A 24,567-nucleotide genomic window follows, 5' to 3' on the forward strand; every position below is an offset into this window, starting at 1 on the left:
CGATAACAAATTTTGAAAAATTGGATAATCTTCTCTAGTTTGTTTACCCTTTCAAAAATTACGTTTTTAGTTAGTTAGTGATTAAGATAGATAAACTACAATCATATTCATGCCGTCTCTTGAAGATCAAGTAATAATTTTTCTGAAAAACTGCAGTTTATGACTATTAATGAAAGAGTAATTAGTTTGACAACTAGTGTCATGGGTTTCCAAAAATTAAATAATTAAATGTGTATTTTTTGTATCCAGTGTTCTGTGACTTTTGTATATTTGGGTGCGGTGAAACACCCAAAAAAATTAAAATAACAACACGACTAAACTTTTAATAGCCAAATATGCTATGTCTTTTCTTGCTTAGTTTAGCTTTGAGAAAAATTCTACTTTTTTTGCAATTTGAAAAGGAGTCGTCCGATAACCTGCAAATTGAGATTCAGCAGACARTTTTCTATCAGACTAGTTCCACCTTTATTCCTTTGGGCCCTGTCGTCGATTTCGATTTAAAGATCTTAATAATGCACCTCGATCGAAGATAACAGTTGCAAGTAAGACCTCCAAATGCAATTCTTTGGTCGTTTCATTTGCGGTGGCAAGTCAGGTAGTCCCCATAAAATAAAAGTACAAGAGCCTGTTAACTGGAAGGCATTGTCGGGATAAGGTTGAGTAAGGAGTGGTCTGGATTTTAGTTTGTATACATAATAAAGGGGTCCTTAGTGCCATTGTTTCTCCACGTAATGGATTGACCGCGATCTGTTAAATACCGCCCGCCTCCAAAATGTTTCATGAATGTTTCATGACAGTCCCACGTTTAGTCATTGCCGTTTCATCATCGGCATCTGCCGCTCTTGAGCATAACTTTGCCAATAAAATCCGACCGTGGGTAATTTGCCACCCGCCAAATTCGTTCTTTGATGGTGTTTGTCTAGGAAGAGCATTTGCTAGGTCGGAAACTAAACAGTCTTTCGTCCGGATCACCGGAAGAAAACCAGAGGCGGCGGATATGAAATTCCGGATCGTAACGCGATCACCGGGATCATCTATGGTTAACTTACCATTTACCTATCCCAGCTCGGCTCGTTACCCCGACTAAATTAAGGGATGGTGTACAGGGTGTGCGCGTCCTTAATGAAAGCGCGATGAAATCTAATGAATAAATTGTTAATGGGCCCTAATTAAGCCCGAAACGCCCCAAGACACTATCGTGGAGGCTCTTTATTGTGTTTCTTCCAGCCGATGCCGATAATTTATCCGCATATGAATGGACGTCATCGCTCAACTGCCACCAGTAATGTTAGTATCACTGCCATGAGATATACAAAGGAAATGAGCCCTCGTTCACAATTTATAGCAGTTTTTAGCAGGGATAAAGGATGACATTGGTTATGTTCATGTGAACCAAGATACGGTTATGTATTTTATCGCCAAATGTGTAACGAAATTTTTACACGGCCGAGGACATCTTCTTTATGATACCTCGAGTAATGCTATCGTAAACACCTAAATCACACTTTCTAATGCAGTTTTTAAAATTTACTACATTAGCGAAATGCTCCACTTACAGAAGCGGAAAAAGTGTATTAACAAAGCTCCTAAGTCGAATTTGTCATACAATGTTGTAAWAACTATTAAAAATGAAATATAAAAAAGAGAGAGATTGTATTATGAAATACACTAAATAATAAATTATGTATACAGTATGTTCCCGGATTGAGTTTACTAGAGGAAAAAAAAATTTATCTTTGATTTTACGCCAAAACTGCAAAGGAAAAACATTTTTTGCTTTACCTAAAACGAGCAAATCTGTAATTAAAACTTCATTATTCTAACTCAGTAAAAAGAAAAGTTCATTTTTCTCTTGATTTTGGTCTTAGAACAATTTTTCTCTGCTTTTTAAATCCCATAACATTGGCGGTTCTATATTTTTGACAATGATGTCACTTTGACAAATGAGTTTGCGCAARTTAAATAACAAAAATGTTTGTGAAAAACACAATTTTAATAAATGGCAACTCAAAGAAACAGCTTTAAGATAGGAAACAACGTCATTTTTAACAAGCACTGTCATTATTTAATTAATAAATTAATTGTGAAAGTGACATAGTTGTCAAATAAATAAAACCGCCAATGTGCTAGGACTTAAAAAGCAGTGAAAAAGTCCTAAATCAAGAGAAAACTTAACTCTTCTTTTTACTCATTCAGAATAATGAAGTTTTAATTATAGATTTGCTCGTTTCAGGTGAAGCAAAAATGTTTTTCTGTTGCAGTTTTGGCGTAAAATCAAAGATAAAATTTTTTTTAATTGTAATCTCAATCCGGAAACATACTATATAATTATTATAAATTAATCAACAGTTTTCTTTACTTTAAAAAGTAAATACTCTTTTTTTCTAATCACATTTCAAATCGAAAGATGTTATTTTTCCATTTTTGCCATGTTCCTGATATCTTACCTCATTTTTCTCTGGGGCGCGAGTTCTGACGCACCCTGTATATTCTATAACCGGTAAAATAAATAAAATTACCATCGTCGAGTGTTGTTTTCCCCAAAAATAAAAAATCAGGCTTTGTGTTTGAAACAAAGAGAAAATGTATTTTTTTATTGTAATCCTTTGAATCCTTAACCAAAAATATAATAAAGCGCTGTTTGGCTTTAGAAGAACGGTTGTAGCCTCTTTACTGGCCACAAATTAAACCAGCAAAATCCTTTCATAAATCTCTCGTCTAGTGGTATATCCAACTACTTACTTTTTCCCCTCGCAAGATTTATTTAAAGCAAACTATTTGGAATTGTGTACGTGCGCTTTTCATAAATTAAAGATCTGTTTATTTATTCTCAAATCTTTTGGGAAAAATTCCAATTTTATGACGTACAATTTTAATAAAACTACACCGAAACTCGCGATTTTTCTGGGAAAATCAACAAATACGAACACAGCAAATTGTTTCGATAATGCATGAGACCGCAGAGAGCGTTTTTTTTATTTTTTATTCGGTTATATGTGTGATTTTTTAATCTGTAAAGTCGAGTGTGCAGATTTGTCTCTTCGAATAACAGGACCGGACAGTGAGAATTTATGTGGGAAATGCAGTGGTGGCCATAAATCAGGCAATATGCCGCAGATGATATTCCCAATTACCCAGGCGCCTCTCTTTAGCGACTCAAAATAGGTGGCTTGTATGTTTTACAAAAATTTTACAAAATGTAGGCATCTTTGCCTGGAACAATGCTGGTATAGTTAAAACTTTTACTTAGGCCGAGAAATACGAGTAATGTAAGAAAAAAGTCGTCCACTGTATCACCCATGTCCAAGTTCACCATTTCTCTCATTGGCCATGGGTGAAACGGTGAATAGTGCGGCAAGCAGTTCAAAATACTAGAAGCAACGATGTCTAGCTTATGTAGTGTATAAACAGTCTAAAAAGGCAGAACATCAAAAAATACCTCGGGGACTAGGCCACCTGAACATTTACAAACGCTTGCACCGTATAAAAATTATTGAGCATCGGAAACAGTTTTGTACAAATTACTTACGCTTTTCAAAACGGGACTGGTTTTCAATAGGAGCTCGCTGCACAAATGTTATAAACAACTGTTATACAGAGTGGTTATAAATGATTTTGATCTAGCCAGCTTTGGAATTTTTTTGCATGTAAGTTTATTTGTGCCGCTTTACATTTTTGAAAGCTCTAGTTCTGTCAATAGTGTCACTTATTAATTAATATTAAATTGTTGTTAATTAAACTTTTATTGTTTCAACTAATTTCCAATAATAATTGACAAGAATGTATACTTTGGAAGACAACAAGTTTATAATTGAAGTCTATTTTCGAAGTGGACGTTTATTAAACGGCGATTTTTTAATTTTGAGTTAAAACAAGTAGGTACCCCTATTTTCGTAAAGCGGCATGTTTTATTTTACATGGAAAATTCAAAGCTGGTTAGATGAAAATCATTTATAACCACTTTGTAGGTACCGAATTACAGAGACATCTCTCTGTCCGAAAAAGAAATAGAGTAAGTCACCATTTCACCCGATTCACCATATCACCCTGGTTTACCCTACATATTGCTCTTAATCATTTCTTGAGACCGCGAGTGTCAATCATCGGTTTCATCGCAGAAAGCACTCGTGCGGACAAACATACTGAGAAAGTYTACGTTATTTTCGTGTATTTATTGAGGAGAAGCAAGATAAACAGACTTAACCGACGAGATTTTGTGCCGAGGCACGTAAGAAGTTTTCTTAACATTAAAACGTTCAGTTGGATAGGTCGACGGAAACACGAAATTTTCGGAGCGTTAAATCTTTTTTAGCATTGAGAGTCTGAATTATATATATGCGAAGACGTGAAAGCAGATAACAACATGGCCGTTGGAGATTTCAATTTTTATTTCAATTCGTTGGCACTAGTCGCTGTTTTGGGAAAAATCATCAATTTTTCGCAGCAGTAAATCCCGAATTAATTTGTACGACGTTTTGAAATAAACTGCATGATACTATAAGAGTAAAAATCACTCAAAAGTTGTTTGGAACCTCAAAAAAGGCAAAAAAGAATAAAAATTTAGGTTTGAAATAAAATGTATGCCAACTGAACTTTATTTGAAACCTGGAGTAAAGTTGGATTTTCAGTTGCTTTAATTTTGTATCGTGGAAACGACGTTTAAAATGTTGATATGGTCGTAGGTCTCTCGGGATTGAACAAACTTTCATTCTAATTATGTTAAAGTTTATCKAGCTGTTTTTCACTCATTTTAGTACAACACTTTGTTTAATTTAATTCAAAAATTAAATTTTAATCAATCCGCAATCTAATTTTAAAATAGCCATAACAGCATTTTTAACAAGACCTTTCTTTTGTAAGTTTTAATCAAGGGGAAGCGTTTCTGAAAAGATATCGATTTAAATCCAGTTTCAATCAAATCCTCGAACAACAGAAATTGGTTTTTCTTGTTCGTTTTTTCCTCTACCTTGTCTTATTTCACATTTCGTTTAAAAAGTTTTAAATAATCATTTTGGCCTGACGCCGACGTAATTGTGCAATTTGTTCTCTAGTCAAACAAATAACTTTGGAAATCGATTGACTTTTCTAAAGCTGGAACATGTGTTACACTTCGATGTCCATAAAYTACGACACAGAAATAAACACGAACAGAACTGCATTAAAACTTTATTATTAGTAATCTTTCAGTGTCAGAGTTTCATGCGGCACTCTAGTTTTATATTTCCAACTGATCGCACGAAGGTGATTCTTTTTCAAGTAGTGATGGCAAAACGTTGACTGATACTTGAGTTTATTTCAACAAAAATTTTGTTAAAGTCAAGTTGATTTAAAAAATTGTCCGGGAACTAAATAGCACAATTCTGGATTGAATGGCCAATAAAATGACAAATAAAATAAAATTAAAATCCGATTGAATTTGTCAATTTGTTTACTAATGATTTAAATTGTCACTTTTTGAATGAGAAAGGGATGAGACACTTATTAATTTTAAACTACTAAAGTCGGTAACTATGAGCAAATAAAAGAAAGACAAAAAAATATCTGCGTAATAAGAGAATGCTCTAGGGAAATTAGAGCAAAGAATTTTTTGTATTTTCATTAAGCACCGTCTTATTTTTTAAATAAGCCGGCTTTAGATTTGAATTTGAAAATATTGCTTATGCATTTTTAAAATTGAAATTGTTTCTAATCTGAATGTGTTTTAGACATAGGTATTACAAAGTGTGAACAAATTTTTCAATTCCATATGAAATTAAATTTAAAATAATGGGTATTTTTTAAATTTGGCGTCAAAGATATCTATTAAAGTTTGATTGTGAACGAACTATCGTATTAAAAATTAAAAATCTGACATTTGAAATTTCGCCGGGCTCATTAAAAATTGTGGTGCGTCCACAACACTCTCATATCACTATGGCGCTAAATTTACATAAACACCCGCTAGAATGATTGAACTTTTATAGTAATCAAAGCTTACGTAACGTGTAATTTGTGAAATTGGAGTGGTTAATAGTCTTATTACATCATTTATTGAATTTTTGAAGTAAAACAAATATAAATAAATGCATTACACTCAAGTATTTATGAAAAAAATTGTTATACCTACCCTTGACGTAAAATCGAATTGAATAAAATACATTTGTTATTTCGTATAACCAGTTTTTTTCTTTTTATTTACTTTACACCGATTCTGTTCAATTTAATGAGACAATTTAAATTCTGGGTAGCGTAAGTTATATTTTAAATTGATGGAGTTGCTAAAAATTGTAAAGCAGATCTATTTTAAATTAAATTTGTTTCAGATTGATCGTAGAGTAAATAAAACCCATAAATCAGCCGGATCAGAAAAATTTCATTTATTATGAAACATGAACATAAAACTCTATTGTCGACATTATGGCATAATACAGCTTCTTAAGGGTGTAAATTTTATGAGTTTTATGATAACAGTTTTGATTAATGTCCAGTAAGGATTAAGCATTTCATCTTGCTAAAGCATACAATTTATGTGTTATTATATTGGCTCTTCTCGCATCGTTTAGTAAAAACTATAAGGTTTTATTTTTCGTTTTATTAATATTTGGGACGTCTGGCAAATAACAAACTATTCCAGTCATTCGAAAGAAAAAGTTGACAAGCCGAGAGCCGACCCTCGTTCTCCCTGACATCTTATTTAATTTCGACTGTGATATCTGTCTGTTTTGCATTCTAACTTCCGATTAACAAAACTTCAACACCTGACACACCAAGAGGGATAATTGCTAGATTGAAATTGTAATTGATATGAAAAAAATCGCTCGGAGTTTAATCACTCTCAACTTCCTAATCAATTTTGTCGGAGTTTGCACAATTTATCGGAAGAAAGCGCGATATAGATTTATTCAACTAAAATTCGATTACTTGTTTTCGTAAATTGTGCAATTCTATTTCTTAATCAGATTAATTGAAGTTTAAACTAGCTAGGTTGCAATTAATCTTGAGATTCTTCTGTCGTCTCGGTGTCATCGTCTCGTCAAAGGATGCACCACTACTTGTCCAAGAATTTCAAACTTACCTTCAAGAGTAATTTAGTTAATGTGTAAACTTAGTGGAAACTCAATATGATACACGAGACGAATTTTAACTTCTATCAATAARCTTTAAGGTAATTAATCTCCAAAACTTAATTATGTTGATTCTACTACGTACGCACCGCACAAAATAAACATTAGACTAAAGTTCATTCTGAACTTCTGCTATTATTTTAAACTATTATCAGCTGTTATTTTTGAAGTAAAAAGTCAACAAACTGTGTTTTCAAAGCTGAGTTTGATGACAATTGATTTATTTGCCGGAAAATTTTATTATCAAACCTTCAAAGACATTTCATTTGAATTTTTCATTGTCTCATTAAGCATCTTATCTGACGACAAATTCGATTCTAAATGAGAGAGGGTGGAATCAAAAAAGTTATACTTGAAAAGTGGCTACAAATTGTGTTGTAATTGGACCGGATCGTATTCTGATATGGAAAAGTGCGTAGAATTGAATAGAGGAAATTTGCTTCAAATCAAGCGATATTTGCGGCAATTTTTGTACTTATGTAAATGCCGAAAATCGAAAACTTTTTCTACAATTTGCGTCTAATCAAGAACTTACAAACAATTCAATTTGTGTACTAATGAAGTAAAATAATATTAGACAGGAGTGGCAATAATGCACCACTTAAAGAAAATATTAATATAATTAATAATAATATTTTTTGTCACAAGTTTCAAATTGTTTCTTTGCTAAGAGTTCCTTTATAACTCCTTTATTTTCTCTCTTGTGCTAGTTGTGTCGTTGGTTTGGCTCAAAACTAAGCAATTAAACGCTAGTGCAATTCGCTTCAAAGTCCATTTTGTGCATTTACCAAGTTCGGCTTATGATGTTCTCTTGAAAATATCAGATTTCTACTCTGACTATTTAAACTCTGTTAGGAAACATTATATGGTTTTTAAATTTTGACTTAACTAGACAAAAGCAGCTTTGAGCTTGCGAACTTCCCCTACTATTCAGTAATTGACTTATTGGAGCAATTACAAGTTTTGTTGCCTCCCTCCTTGTGCTATTATTATTACATGCGAATTTGTTTCGAGTGGGACGTGGTTGTGTTCTCAAACGCAAAATTGGACATCCATTCAATCCCCCCAATTATGACAGGCTTCGTTTCCCTTAATTCGAACTCGAAAACCAGTATTTCGATAGTATGTAAATAAACGTTTTATGTTAATTATTTCGCTACAATAAACTTCTGACTGTTAGTGTTTGAATTATAAATAAATATTAGGCGTTGTTTTCCTACCGTTTCAATTGAATTTTGATCAAAAATACTAACGTATTTATGTCAGGGTAGAATACTAAAACGCAAACAGTTCTTTTTTTGGTTTGAGGGATGGTTACAGTTTGTTTTTAAACTTGTTGTTTAGGTTTGATAGTTACCTGAAAATACCGGTAATTAGTGATAAAACGTTTGCGGAGAGTGGAGTTACTTAATGAAGAGATTGCGGAGTTGAAATGGAAAAAAAGACACAAAGAACTAAGCTGTTTTGTAGTAAAGTTTCATTTGGGTTTCATTACACTTGAATCAAAATAATCGTAACTTGAAGTCAAATTTTTAGAGGGACAAGTTTATTTAGAAATTTATTTTGGTTGGTTTTATGCTACTCATAGGCATACAAAAGGACGTAAAAGAGATTCAGATGGCACTACTAATAAAAGGGGCAGGAATAACAAAGTGTCTTTTAAATCTTCCTTAAGGAATTTTCACAGACATAACTTTCTTTACACTCTTTAGAAACTGGGGAGCTGTGATGATTTACTTCTCTCTAAATTTAATTCTTAAAAAGTATTCGGATTTCTAGCTGCGATTCAATATTTGATAAAATATCTGACATTGAAACATTAAATAATTTATTTGTTAGTTTGTTTTCGTTGAATGTATGAATTGAATTGCATGTAAATRCCGAGTAACGTTTTGACAAATCCAAGCTTCACATAATGACATTGTTTGATGTAACACAAGGGAGAACAAGTGTTTGCTTGTGACACAAAYCTTTTTGTTATTTCCATCATTTCATCTATTTTCTTCAATTAATGATAATTCAACTTTGTGCAAGTCTAAATTTGATTTGCGAGCTTTGTCCACCGTAGATTATGCGAATGACTAACAATCTATTTGAGCTCAGTGAAGTAGTTAAATTCRGTCTTTGTTATTTGAGGTTGTCACTTTTTTCAGCCACTTCAAAGAACAAGAATAGAAATTATTTTTCTAAATAAAATCTTTTAGAGCTGTTTTGTCACGCTATTTCGCACATTATTATTAATAAAATAACAAAAGTAATTTCAAGTTTGCGAGACTTGGTAATTTTTATTTTGCTTTCCGATGGAGTTTCATGCGTCATTGGACCTTTATTCAAATGAATCAGCGGAGTAGTAATATTACCATAAAAAGATTCAGTTTGTTTAAAGTAATGAAAGGGGMTTTGGAATGAGAGAAATATCGTTCACACGGAGAAACTTAAAACTAAGCTTCTTAAAACATCGGTTTACAACTCAACCGGAAGATTCCGAGGCCGACCAAGTGTGAAATATTGAATTAGTTGACCCTCGCATTGCATGGAAGATTTGAACAAAATTTTATTTTCCCGACTGGACTGACAACTCTCATTTTGATGAACCTGTTTATATGAACAAAAAGTAATTTAGATTACCGACAAATAAAACCAGCGTGCTCTCTCTTGGAGCTTAGTCTTGATGTAATCCATGATATCTTGGATGAGATATGACAAAGGAACATCGCGCTTCTTCCATTTCATTTTGCTTTTACATTACCTCCTCAAATTAAAATGTGGACTAGCGTGATATTGAGAAATAACTTCTATGTTTTTAATCGGCAGCGATTCATTACGTCGGCTCTTTGATCAGTTCTGATGTAATTAAACCTGTTATATTTCAAGTGTACATGAAATTGCGCCCATAATTTTCGCCAAAGTAATTTAACTACATATGACGATGTGATAATTCATGGCATTATGCTACAAATTACGGCCATTATGAAAGAAAATACACACAGGCTGGATGGGCCTAAAGTCTTAATTAGAAGAGCTAGTGTCAAGTATTGTTTTATATTTGTTAAAATTTTTGAACAATACCGCAAAACACCCACTTTGTTCTTTTTTTTCTTCATTCAGTCAAATCTGKTAACGGAGACACTTGATTTTTCTTCACCTCGAAAGTGGAGAAAAGTAATGAAGGCGATAAATACCCGGTGGAGCTTGTAATCAACAACCCCGTCGCGATATTCTTAACCCTTAAGCCCGCATGTGGGTGGTTGAATTCATTTAGCAGAAATGCATTTGCATAGAGAAGTTGCTTGAATCCTACTTTATAGCCTTCAAAATCCATCTCTCTCTTGTGTGTTTGTGTAGGAGAGATGGCTATGCTCGTCGATTGCTTTCGATGAAGCTTTTGCTTGAATTATCAGTAGTTGGCTCGTTCAGCCTCATTTAACATATTACCGCAGTTGTATCGTTTCTGATGCAGATAGTGTACGAAGTAAAAGATTATCAAGAAAAATTATGGAAAAGTCGTTAAAGTCTTTGAAAATTATTCCGTTTTAGTATCGGAGTGGCAATTGATGCTTAATGGAGTAGAATTGGTTACATGATTATCTTTTTCTTGAGTTTTATTTAAGTGTCGGGTTAAGCCATAGTAAATGCAGGAAATGCATTTTGAGTTTCTTCCAGAGTTGCACGTGCCTATAATGCAAGTTTACACAAGAAGTAAACTTTACTATTGTTTTGAATTAAATTTAATTGAATAAATTTCAGAAACAATTAAAACTTAAAATGTTTAAAACAATTAAAATTGTCAAGAATGATGGATGCGCGGGAACAATTTTAAATCATTTGTTTCGTGGCTGTTAGTGTGAAAGCATTAAAGTGATTATCAATTATGTGGTTTCTAACTTTTGGTTTATTGTTTTCAACTGACATAATGAAAACCAAATAAAAAGTGGTGGTACCACAAAACTAATTATTTTTTATCAATTTCTACTTTAAAATTCTTTTTTATTATACCTGGATCATAATTCTAAATTAAAACACGCTGCACCGTGCGTAATTTGGCCTTTATAGCACGCTGAAATTTTAAAGTTGTCTAGGTAACAAGAAATAGTGAAATGTCTGAACCAATTACAGCGTGAAAAAATGTGCTTAACAACGTAAACTAGTAACCTACTAAAACTATTCACAAACAACCTTTGATAATTTTATTGATTAAATTCACATTTTTTCAATGCTCATAAAAGATCGTAAAATCGTGTCGTGCTCTTAATCCCGTCGTGCGTGTTGCTTGCTTATAAACTAGTATTATAATGTACTATTAATTAATTATATTAATTTATACGAAAACATTTTGTATATAACTYAATTTCTTGTTGAAAGGGTTYGAGATTTAACAACATATCTAATAAAAGTAATAAATATCAATTTTTCTTTGTACAGCAAACACGTGCGAGAATGATGGGAAAAATTTATCATTGAAACTTTCTGTCATATCATTTCGTCTCAAATCTCGTCGAGATTTTTAAGTGGAAACTTTATCTCTTCGTTGTCAGAATTATTAATTATCATAGAAGATTGTAGTCTTCGTATTTTGTAATAAATTTAAAATGAAACCGCGATGAAATCACTCACGAAAACAATACGATTCAGATATTTTTACGATTATTGGATTTCTGCTAGAAACACCGTTTAAACGGTCCCAAATCAACATCAAACAGGTGCATTTTTATTCGCAATAATTCATGAAATAGTTACATTTTTAATGGTTCATAATCGTAAAAATGTTATTCTTAGATTTTCAAAACTGGTAGAAACATTGTAAGTTTTCGTAAGTTTCGTTGTAACTATAACTGCATAATCGGGTGGTAAAAATGGTGTATGTGCAGAAAAATATCCATGTTTCAAAATCAAAACATGAATATATCAGGACGTAATACTAAATATAGCAAAATAGGTCGCTCTGCAAGACGGAAACACATACATTCTTTTTTGCAAAAGCATTTTACGCGTCGAGTAGCGATATTTTGAGTTGTTAAATGTGAAATGTGTACACACCAGAGGGTAAATCATTTACCGGAAGAAAATTGTCAATTTGTGTTTGAAAGTAATGTTGTCTTGGCGTTAATTCGAAGAGGAAAATTAAACTTTTCATCGCCTTGGATGAACACAAAAGTGAAATGATTGATCACGAGTCGTGTTCCGTAGTGGGTTTGTCGAAATTCGGTTGTCATCATTTATAATGCAATGATGAATGATGGAAAAGTAATGAATGAATGGAGTCCGATATTAACTTTGTCATTTGAAAACTTAATCACTACATTTAATGATGGGCTAAATCATTTAAAAATTTTGCGCTTACGAGTACGAGTATATTGCAATTTCCGCTTATTAAACTTGGGCAATCAAGTTTAGGGCATAGGTTCCAATGTCATTACAAACTTTATGTGAAACTAATCAGAAAGTCTTGATAAGGTCACGAGGAGCTTCTTTGTTATGCGAGTAATCATCCCAACGTCAAATACGCGATCCTAAAACAATCGTAAGTCAAACATCGGACGTGACTTTCTTCCGAATTACGATTTATTTTATTTCCTCTCTGTATTCAGGTTCGACTGAAATCAAACTTGTGCGAAAATTTATCAGGCAGAAAAATCGTTATCTTACAGTGTCTAAAAATYGCTGAGACTTGTTATAATTAACTCAATGAATCATTGTACGCACGGAAAATTTCCAAAGGGAAACTCTTTCTCACAACAGTGAAAGTTGAAGCTACCAAAAAGCTTCCGCAAACAACGTGAATAATTTCAAGGGAAATTTACGAAAAGATTCAGTCGGAATGAAACACGCTGTTGGAAATAGGCAGTATCACTATGTGAAACGAATCTTGCCAAATTTGAATTAAAATTTTCTTTGACTACATAAGACCTTTTAATTGCTACACTAAAAGGAAGTTTGGCACAAATTTTCCTTATGTTATTGTTATTGAGGTGTGTAATTTTAGCGGGGTAATAGCAACTTGGTTATAACAACAACCGCATAATACAGGTGTATCAACACGTGGTTGTTGACAAACTACAATATCTGGCACTTGATATTGATACCGGAAGAACAAGTAATACTCACGCTGAACATACAATTAAACTTTTATTAATTGCTAGTGTAACCTTAATTTTGTTTGGCTTCATTTGTCAGGAAGATGGTCTGTAAAATATATTTTTTTATAATTACTTTTTTTTATGTTTAAGAGTAAAATGTTGTGCACATTACATGTCATTTTTGTTGGACGTGTTGTGTGTTTTGAGGTAGTGGTAGTAGCATTCCAAGATGGCCGTTAGTTGTTATGGAAATTGTCGAGTTTCATAATTTGATTTTGTGCATCAGTGATCGAATTAATTATTCACTAGTAGCAACAAACAGTTATTCAGATTGAGTTTTAGCAGACCAACAAAAAAAATTTAAAAAGCGTGAGATCGAAGAGGAAAATCTACTAATAGTTGTTCAATTGGAACGTATGAATTTTCAATTTGCTACATACTCGTACTTGCAAAGGTTTTAATTTGAATAAATCGTTACATTTCATTGGATATGCTATAGAATGGAGTAATAAATAACAATAAGCGCTTCACACTTGGGTTGTGTTTGACTCGAGTTTTATTTATTGTGTTAAATAGTGTAAATAAATCGATTAGGAAAAGCTTTCTATTGTTGTTTGAATTTTGGAATTCTTCTAACGTACAAATCAACGGATGAAAAATTGCGTCGTGTATAATTTATCGAAATCTCTACAAAACGCTTTTCGATATAATGTATAATATGTGATTTATATCAAAAGGGTCAGAGGAAAGCTCACAAACCGCCATGTACGTTAAGGTGATGAATCGGCTTTCCGCAAGTACGAGAGAAAGCTCTGTTATAAAAATGATAAGGTACATAATAAAGCTTGCAATTGCTCCAGACTTGCATCTTCTTAAAATGCTTTCTTTCAATACTGCTACAACCATTACAGTCATCATAAAATTTTAAAACTCTTTTTACAATAAATTTCACTTACTGCAGAATTCCATGCTTTATTATGATCTTAAATAAAAATACGCATATTTAAAATTTGATTCAACTTGTCTCTAAATGTATTAAATGAATACAAATTCACCGCTGCGAGTAGTATTTCTTTCCACCATCAAAAACAAAAAATTCCTATAAATTTAAACCACGATTATTCATCTTTCCAAGTTCATGGCCGCTCTCCTTGGTGTTTTTACGTTTTTTATAAAGTGTGCTTTAACCTGTCGAGAGCAGGATCTGGCTGAATTAAGGCTTACACTMTGCAAAAACTTATTATGCTGTAGCGGCGCGACGCAGGGCGTCTACATACGACGCATACAACGTGTCAAGTGCACGATTTTCTACAACGACGAAAATAAAAAGGTTCTTATCTTCGACCAGTTGTTCTCCAGCTTTATTAAAGAATAACAAAGCTTTAAATTATTCCTTTGTGTRTCGAACTTTTGCCTAAAGAAAAAATGAAACGATCCGGCTTGAAACACTGAATACGTATTCAAATTTAAATGCAAAGCTAATAAAGCMAACGAATTCATATTTCACATTTACATTTTACAATCAATGCTAACCAGCGTCAAACTTCCAAAGGGTTGTAGACCTATGTAATACATAATTAATCGGTTACGGGATTAGTCAAAGAAAATAACCCGTTTATTCGGATTTTTAACATTTATTTTATCTTAAACCAACTCAAAAGTGATAAATTTAGAGTTACAATTTTAGTTTCTTATCTTATTAATATCAGATACTGTTCCTATGGTGCATATCAGCTTATCTCTTATGTTGCCGTTAATATAGGCTCATTTATAAAATACGTCGTCAATCATATTGTGTTTTATATCTTACAAAAAACACTCTTGTTTTGACATTTTGTCAATTTTGGCATTATTTTGACAAATTTCCCTATAACCATAGTCTACAACAAATTMTTAATTGAGCAAAATTTTTGATACAAAATTAGTGTTTTAAGAAATTTTGAAGACAATACAAGTTTTATAGTTTAAAAATCTTGTTTTATAACGGTCACTTGAATTTAAACTACGACTTCAATTTTTGAACTGTCTATAAAACTCTTGTTGTCTTCACAGCTATTTTTATTTTTTTTTAATTACGATATGAGTATGAACAAAACTTGTAAAGTAGCTTTAAAGCTTTTAATGTTATTTTCAAAACACTACTGTAGTTAGATTTGCTTTTATACACCAAGCATCAAATGGGCTTTATTTTCAATACGTTTTTTGGTTAAAGGTACATATTAAAAAGGAAGTTTTTTTTTAATGTTAAAAAATTTTTAATTAGTCTAAAGCAGATAATTGGAAATAGTAGAAAGGTATAGTTAAAAATGGTGGATGCGCCGGGAAAGAAATTAATATTTACCAAACAATTTTATTAAAAAAATATATTTTTTTAAAATTATTTTTATATATTTTGCCAACTTACATATTGCACAGGATGCTTTAGAACTCACGCATTAGAGAAATATGTCAAGTGAGTTAAGATACCAGGAACATGGTATTCTGAATTTTAATGTTATTTGTGACTTTTATTGGCCAAGTTGTGGTACCTTTACTAAATAATTATGAAAAGACGTATACAAGATCATCAGTAATATTAAAAGACATAAAAAAAGTAAAATGTGAAAAAATAAATGTTAAAATTTCCAATGAATAATATGTGGATGCTATACAGGGTTATTCATAAATATGAAGCAATATTTAAACCTCAAAAATGACCTATAAAATGATGTTAATTTAAATAATAACTCGTGTCCTATCTCTACTGAAAAGAATTTTACAGCCCTCGGAATGTGGGTATGGAAATTTGATTTTTTTGTAATAACTTTGGAACTATTTGACCAAATATTACAAAATTTGGAACATTTCCCTGTAGCAACATACCCTTTAAACTGGTAATCACGAAAACCGGATACATCCACTCAATTTCCGGTTTCAGCAGTTGCAGGTCACATTTTCTGTGTTTTTTYATTTTTTTGCTCTCTTAACACCAATTTTTTTTGCCCAAATCGATAGAGTAATCAATATCGAATACAAAACGCATAACCTTTAATACCTCTCAAATGGACCGTTTCAAAGATATTTTAATTTAAACTGAGGACTGCACAAAGCTGAAATCAAAAAATAGGGATTTTGAAAAAGTGGTATCCACGGCAACCAATGACCATGGTCACATAAATCTCTGCCAGGCATCTGTTAACTTTGACGATAAATTTTTGTAAATTTTTTATGAATTAATTCCATTTGGATTTATTCTAAGTTATATTTGGAATCTGASKTAAACTCTTTTATTAAATATTTTCGATTAATTGTCTAATAATCGTCCGATGTCAAAGTTGACAKATGCCTGACAGCGATTAGTGAGACCATGGTCATTTGTTACCCTGGATATCATCCATTCAAAATCCCTACTTTTTGGTTTCAGCGTTGTGCAGTCCTCAGTTTAAATTAAAATATCTTTGAAACGGTCCATTTTAGGGGTATTAAAGGTTATGCGTTTTTTAATCAAAATTGATTACACTATCGATTTGGGCAATAAAAAATTGGTGTTAAGAGAGCAAAAAAATGGAAAAACACAGAAAATGTGACCTGCAACTGCTGGAACCGGAAATTGAGTGGATGTATCCGGTTTTCGTGATTACCAGATTAAAGAGTATGTTGTCACAGGGAAATGTTCCAAATTTTATAATATTTGGTCAAATAGTTCCAAAGTTATTACAAAAAAATCAAATTTCCATACCCACATTTCGAGGGCTGTAAAATTCTTATCAGTAGAGATAGGACACGAGTTATTATTTAAATTAACATCATTTTATAGGTCATTTTTGAGGTTCAAATATTGCTTCATATTTATGAATAACCCTGTATGTGTATTTTTTAAAAAGAAAATTGACCTGTTCGAGCATTTTTGCCAAAACAAAATATTTTCAGTTTTAATAAGATTATTCAAGAAGTATTTAATTTAATTTCAATTCTTGGAAAGCACCACCCGAGCAAAACTATTGCAGCATTTTTGTTAATAAACTTTTCCATGCTTCTTTAATTAGTCAACCGCTGTGCTTATAACCGCAAAGTTTTCATTTAAATTTGCGTTTATTGTTTGCTTTTGCGGTAACCAGGGCTTCATTAAACCCGTTAGTGTGATAAATTAAAGATATGCGTATCTGTTTATACCTCGTTTTATCACATAATTTCCGAAAAATTTACAATTTTGGTTCATTATGTTTTGTAGGCAATTACACGACCGAGTAGCTTTTTGCTTTATTGAAGAGAAATTCTTTTATTAGAAATTTCCGCAATGTTTTTTCGGTGGTTAATAGGAGTATCGATCTAAAAATAAAAGTCACATTTTTGTTTTATCAGAAAATAAAAACAAGTTGTTGCAAAATTGCTGTTCGATGCTTGAAAACTGGGTAATAAATAGATAAGATCTGTTTGGGCTAGTGAACGTCGGAGTTGACTTCCGGGGCAATATGTGAGTTTCCGGAGATAGGACGGCCCTCTTCCATTTGAGATAATATTTCTTTTGACTATGGTGGATAATTTTGCGCATTTCTTTGTGGGGGATAGTTTATGTTTCGAGGAAATGCGTCGCGTATGCATATAAATTTGGGAATTTTGTTGCAGGTGGTGCATTTGTAGCAAGATAAATGGCGCTGTGAAACTGAGTCCTTTTCAATTCCAGATTGGGATGAAGAATGAATCGAGAATAAATTTGCGAACAAAGGCAACAAAACTTAAAGGCTGATTATTCAATTTTCGAGTTTCTGACGAAATTGGGTTTAGCGTACAATGAAGGAATTGTTAAAGAGCGGATAGCCTGGCAAAAATCAAAACAGAAATGAGGAGCAAGACGGCAAGTTCTGTGACAATGGACACAATTGATGAATTTTGCGTGAGTCTGATATGAGTACAGCCGGATAAGAGACAGATGCGAACATGGACTTCTCTATAAAGTAGACGGGAGTTAGCAGCGGAAGTTTCGACATACGGCGCAGGAAATTCAGAAATGGACATGTTTCGGTAACAGATGGCCATGGCTTGAGGGTCCTCGATATTTTAATGCAAAGCTCGTCTCAAAAGCTCCGATATAGATAGATGACCTTATTTCCTGTCCAAATTAAATTTGGTTTCTCGTCTTTATGTAGACGATTTACCTTTTTGTTCRCTTAATTGAAACTTAATTATGTGATGTGAAAATGAAGTGCTCCACGAAAGACTCCCGACAGCATGTTCCTCGTTAGAGGTGTCTTCAATGGAAAATCCGACGCACAAATTAAGCCCCTCAAAACCCACCCTAAAGGTAAATTCTCGCTAATGCAATAATAACCGTCAAATTTTACGTCGTATTAGTGACGTTGTTAGTTTAATAGCATTGGCAAATATTCAATTGGTGCTATCGCGCGGGCCCCACTTCCTTTTGGATGGAACATGCGGTTTTTCTTTTCACATCTTCCCCGACTCAATTAAGATAATGTGATAATTGTTCTCGTTGGCTATTCTCCGGACGGTATCTATATATTTTTTTCTTTCAAGAGAGGGTGACAGAGATTTATAATTCAACGTTTCAAGCTATACGGAATTTTTTTGTTGCGAAAGCTGGCGCGAAAGGTAGTTTATTGTTCTGGTCTAAAAAGTTGGTTTTATATCAATCAGTGATTATCTCGTTCGTCTCAGCTTTCTTTTATTGGGCTTTTTCACAAAGAGAATGGAGATAAAAGAGACTGTAATTATTAAAAACGGAACAATGTTATCGGCTACATATATCTGGAGCCAGTAATTAAGTTACCCTAGAAAGGGCACAGAGGTGCTCCGAAAGATAATTGAGATAATAAGCCCTCTCATAACAAAATTTTGTCCTATATTGACGTTTGTTGAAATCGATAACCAAATTATTTAGTTATTATACATTGACATAAATTTTTAATCTTGTAAATTGATTACTTTTTTTGGCTACAAGCATATTATATTAAATCTATAATCTGGCTCCAATTTTAGTTGATTATTTTTTTAAGGTTTAAATGAAGTGAGATTTAGGACTATTTTAATTCGGTCTAATTATTGTTTTCAAAATTAAATACATAATTATAAAAATGGTGAATGCGACGGGAAAACTTTTGCTATTTGAAAATTCAATGTATTTCATGTAAAGCTATCTTTTAATTACTTTTTTTTAGTTTGATCTCATAAGAATAACATAATTTTGTTTTTATTATGGTGTATTTACTAGTTAACACACATTCATATACAATTTAAAAATTAATAAATAGGTGCTTTTAAAGGTTCATAAGTGTTTTTTTGTTAAGTCATTAAATGTTAAATTATTTAATTGCAAATTGTCTTTGAGGGCCCTAATAAATATAATATGCAAATTTAATTATTGTATAATATTAGTATAATATTCAAACTATTTACATATTAAATAGAGCAGACCATTAAAATTAACCAATAGATTAGGTATTAGAATTAATCTCTACGGTGTAATGCGAGTTATGTAAATTTACATTTATATCATTTAAGCAAACTCATATATCGGCGAAAGGACTATAACATCGCTTAATATTCAAACAAATGTGCAACAATCTGTACGGATAAATGTGAAAAATTTGCCACATCTCAGACGCTGTATTTATTGCTTTCCACCCCGATTTACCTTCAAGTAAAATGTCAGCACCTTGCTAATTACTATCCGGCCCCGGGCATAAAAATTCCGGTTGCAAAACTTTCATTTGAAGTTTTTTTTTGTTCGAATGTCAGCTGGAAGCCTTATTAATTAAGCTGCCTTTATGGCATTCGAAATTCTAATTGTTTTCTTTTTCAGATCAAATCCTGCAGTAACCCGGCGAAGGGATAATGAGGCAGCAGCAGCGTAAATGCCGTGACCGTCATCGGTGGTGACGTCATGCGTGTGCAACTAACGCTTCTTTCGAGACAGTTGAGTTCTGTTTCCGCGTTTTTCTGTGCCATGTGGGTGATAGTGGTAGTGATTCTTGTGGAGGACTCGGGCGCCCGCGCTTCGCTCTTGGTACACAAGTACAGCACGAGGGTGGTGCGGACTAAATATGGGCCCCTGAGGGGCGTCATGATTCACATCAATCCACCCGTCGAGGCGTTCCTCGGGGTTCCCTACGCGACGCCTCCCGTCGGCAGTCTTAGGTACGTTGGAGATTACTTACAGCACGGAGAGGAATTGAAATGTAAATGCGTCGAATTTATAGTGTTCCATAATTCACCGCACGACCGCGTATTCAAATGGTGTGTTGAGATATTTTTTTGAAAGCAAATATGAGATATTAAAATTATTTGAGCAAGGATTGGACTGGAGCAGSTTGCGTTACAAAGCGTCACAATGATGAAACGAAGAACTGAGCCGAATTAATTTTTCATATAGTGTTTGTTTTTTTCACACGAATAAATAAGTGTGTGTTAGAAAATAAAAGTATAAGTTTTATTTTATTATATTTTCAAATATTGCTTTCAATGTATTTTTTACCCTAAAGGGAAGTAATTTGTTATTTCAGATAGCTTATTTTAATTTATTGTACAATGCAAATGTTTGAACTGAACGAAAAAAAAAATGCGTAAAACTGACTTCTCGGTTTTCACCATAAAAACCTGACTTTTTCCCACAAAAATTATTTGTTTATGTTCAACGCTGTTAAAATTTACATGCAGGGTGCGCCAGAACTCGCGCCCCAGAGAAAAATTTCAAGTAAGATAAAGATACCAGGAACATAAAAAATGTTTAAAAAATTCAATCTTTAAAAAAATTTTGACATTTATTTTTTGACATTTGACATTTTATGTCTATTTAATGATACTGATATGATGTTGTATATGTTTTTTTTACAGTTATGTAGTAAAGATACGAAAATTTTGCCAATAAAAGCCACAAATAACATTGAAAAAAATTACAATTTAGGATACAGCTTCCTTGTTTCTTCTTCTAATAGCCTGTAGCAACAAAACTTGGAAATTATTTTTCCAACAGAAATAAATAGCGTCAAAGTGCAAAATTTAAACTCTCATATCTTCAAAACTTTTATAGACAACATTTTTTTAACATTTTTTCTATGTTTCTGGTATCTTACTTTATATTAAAAAATAATAAATTTGGATTGTAATGTAAAAATTTTGAACTGAAGTTTTTTTTTAACATATTTAACAACTGTTTCTAAAATTATTCTCATATTTATCATAAAAGCACATGCACTCAAATGTGCTAAGCTGGCACAATTATCATTTTTTCGAGAACACACAACATTTGTAGGGCTTGACACAGGTAATTCTAAACGTGGCACTTTTTATTTACGATGCAATTTATAAAATAAAAATACAGGTGAGAACTTAATTGCAATATGCAAATTCTGTGTGAAAGTATTGTTTCAGTACTCGTCAAACAATCGTTTCTAACGTATTCAAAAATTTTATTACTCAAATAAACAAAATTACATTCCAATATTTACAAAACTATTGTGCTTGACTGTGCCGAACCATCGSGCCTTGTCTCTTGTGCATCACCGTCTAATGTCATTAAACTAGTTGTAATTAACTCCGTTCTATGTATTCTAGTGTTTAACTTTAGAGACGCTACATCGACTGTCATTAAGCTCAGTACAACTYAAAATCAAGGTTTATTTTATCAGAGACAAAACAAGACTTCTCCAAAAAGGTTTCACTCGAACCCATCAAAATTCTAATAAAGTAGTCTCACGTTCTAGAAATTTTTCTCAAGGTATTAGCCAGCTAGACAAATTTGCATATTTTTAAAGTCAGCATTAACGTAATTAAACCACGTATTTTAGTGGTGGCCTTACGGATTATGAAATTTAATTTCGTCAGCGTCGCTCGATGGAAAAAGATTAAGTTAGTTCCATTTAACACACTTAACATAATCTCGTCATTTGTTTTATTACGACAAATAAGACGTTCTTTTGCACTTCTCCGCCATTTCCATTTACCTAATTCGGGAAACTGTTTTATTCCACCGCAATTAGAGCGACGGTGAAGAAAGCGCGAGATGTTATTAACGAAGCTTAAGTAAACAAGAAGTGCAAAACGGGCCTCAAGAGACCACTCTTTTGCTAGTAAAGGGTACAAGATAGATCGTTGTTCGTTATTTTGCACTTGCAAAACTTTTTCAAGCTCTCCGAGTAATATTTCTGACAAAGTGTCCAATTTATTACGCCCACGGTTTAATTTAAAATTAAAATTGAAATAATTAAAATTAATTTGAATATTATTAGGTTATTGTTGCAAATTTTAAAATTTTTTGGTGCAAAACTAACAACTTTTATCAAGTTTGCTAGCCTTTGGGGATCTCTAATCGACACTATAATTTTAAGCCAATGAGAAATCTGCCGATAAAACTCTTCAGACAGGCTCGAGGACCTTAGAGCGTCAATGATGAATTCTACTCTCTCGAGACTGAAAGAACTGATTAAAGTCGAAAAGTGCAGTATTTTTTGATTTGTATCAAGCAAGATGTTTCATATATTTTCGGGATGGGTCTCTTGATACTTTGCAGCAACGTGTTGCTTGAAACAACTTGTTTAATGACAAGTTGATATGATTGGATATGACGAGCTTCCGTTAGAGCTTAATCAAAAATCGATTTTTATTATCCGGTGTCACCCTAATAACGACGATTTTTACAATAACAGCAGCGTTTCGTTAAAAATTAATTTACATTGCTTTTCTACGTAATTAATTAAATTTAAGCGAAAGGCTTGTTGGCATAAATAATCACAAAACCATACATAAAAGCAACAGAGGAAGGAAAGGGATTCCTTTGCATAATGTCTATATAATGTTTGTAAATTAGTTATGAATGAGATGAAAAGCTTCTTTTGAACTAGATTTATAAATTTTAGATCATGTAACACTATAGCAGTAATTAGGTAAAAAATGATTTTTTTGTTGCATGACGTGATATTTAATACTTGTTATGCACGCAGAGTAAGAGCTTTAAAGCTTTTAAACAAGCACTGAAACTTCTTACTTCCGTTATTTACAATTGCAACAACTTAGCTAATTATCGTATTCAGAAAGCAATTTGCTGCAAGGTTTACGTCTTGTTAAAATCATGCTTGCCATAATACATTTTAGCAAGTTTGGCCCGCTTTTACAAAATCGTTTTGTTTTAACTAAAATTATACCTGTATGATAGCTTGCTGAAGATGGTAAAAAAATATTGACAGTGGCTTTGAAATGTTTCACCAACAGAATCTCACAAGAGACCAACTTTCAACATATGAATAGGAGATAACAGCGCTGGTGTGGGATATAAGGACATAACAATTTACCTTTCTTTACATAAAAGGATCTTGTCGCTTCAAAAACGAAATCGAAAAGAATTGATTAAATTTGTAGGAATTCGGTGAATTTATTCAACTGGAGAAAATTTACCGCACGAATTCCTCTAACTGAAAATGAAGGTTTATAGCAGTCGCTAGACTATTTGCACACTATTTAATTAAATTCGAAGTGAAAGTACAAAAACGCGCGGTTTTGTTTGAAAGTTTAGGCCTGAAAAGCTGATCGTAGCTTTTATTATTGCTTTGAGAGGAGAATAATTTAAATGCAATAGAGGTTCAAAAGTACATATCACCGGGAAATTATGAAACATAATTTAATAAATAGTAATCATTTCTGTTATTTAGAGAAAAAAAAACAAATTAATGTTTATTAAAACAATTGCAGTTTTTGGAAGACAACAGAAATAAAAAAAAACGGTGTAATTTTGGAATTCACCGAAAGAAGTGTTTCTTTTAAGAATTTTTTGCCGATTCCCATTCAAACCGCTCGTTTTTTTCAGTTTTGCACCCTTGGATATAAATAAGTTATGTTTACCGCTCCGGCACATGATAAAGATATATAAATAATCTTTCAATTTTTCCTCTGCTTTTAGGTATATGCCACCAGTAACGCCTTCGATATGGAAAAACACGCGTCTTGCGGATCGCTTTGGTGCTGTGTGTCCGCAGCGACCGCCGGATATAGGAAACAGGTCAGAAGCCCTGCTCGAATTCCCCAGAGGAAGACTGCTGTWTTTGGAGAAACTCCTGCCTCTACTTGCCAATGAAAGCGAAGACTGCCTCTATCTCAACCTCTACGTGCCCAGAACCGGTAAGCCGCCTTTTATGGTCTCGTATTTTGACGTATCTGTCTTTTGATATGTAAGTATAAACCCGATCACGAATCGCCAAAACTGATTCATTAATAATCGAATTGATWTATTTTTCTTCATGTGCTCCCACCTGCGATAAATTATCTGCCGCGCTCGGAATAATGTTCCAACAAATCGACAGACATCGATATTAATTATACTCCAAATTGATTGTTTATTCTGATTTAATAATGGAATTTATACGTAATTTGACAAATCGCCAGGTATTTTTATCGATCGG

The 24,567-nt window shown here is 32.7% G+C and overlaps 1 protein-coding gene across 2 annotated transcripts in view; it reads left to right on the forward strand.

Annotated features, from left to right (window-relative positions):
* Nucleotides 1–24,567, forward strand: part of LOC123012513 (neuroligin-1-like) — a 111,753-nt gene that overhangs the window by 13,808 nt on the left and 73,378 nt on the right. The window contains exons 2-4 of one of the 2 annotated variants that reach the window (XM_044410497.1): nucleotides 17,786–18,461; nucleotides 19,980–20,314; nucleotides 24,069–24,286. In XM_044410497.1, coding sequence (XP_044266432.1) covers nucleotides 20,061–20,314; nucleotides 24,069–24,286 — 472 coding nt within the window. In that variant the 5' untranslated portion in view covers nucleotides 17,786–18,461; nucleotides 19,980–20,060. The remainder of the gene's footprint in view (nucleotides 1–17,785; nucleotides 18,462–19,979; nucleotides 20,315–24,068; nucleotides 24,287–24,567) is intronic. The other variant, XM_044410498.1, reaches the window with a different exon arrangement.

This window comes from Tribolium madens, unplaced genomic scaffold (assembly GCF_015345945.1).
Source record: "Tribolium madens isolate multiple individuals breed KSU strain unplaced genomic scaffold, Tmad_KSU_1.1 Scaffold_96;HRSCAF=242;Tcas5.2_LG5, whole genome shotgun sequence".
Classification (NCBI taxonomy): Eukaryota; Metazoa; Arthropoda; class Insecta; order Coleoptera; family Tenebrionidae; genus Tribolium; species Tribolium madens.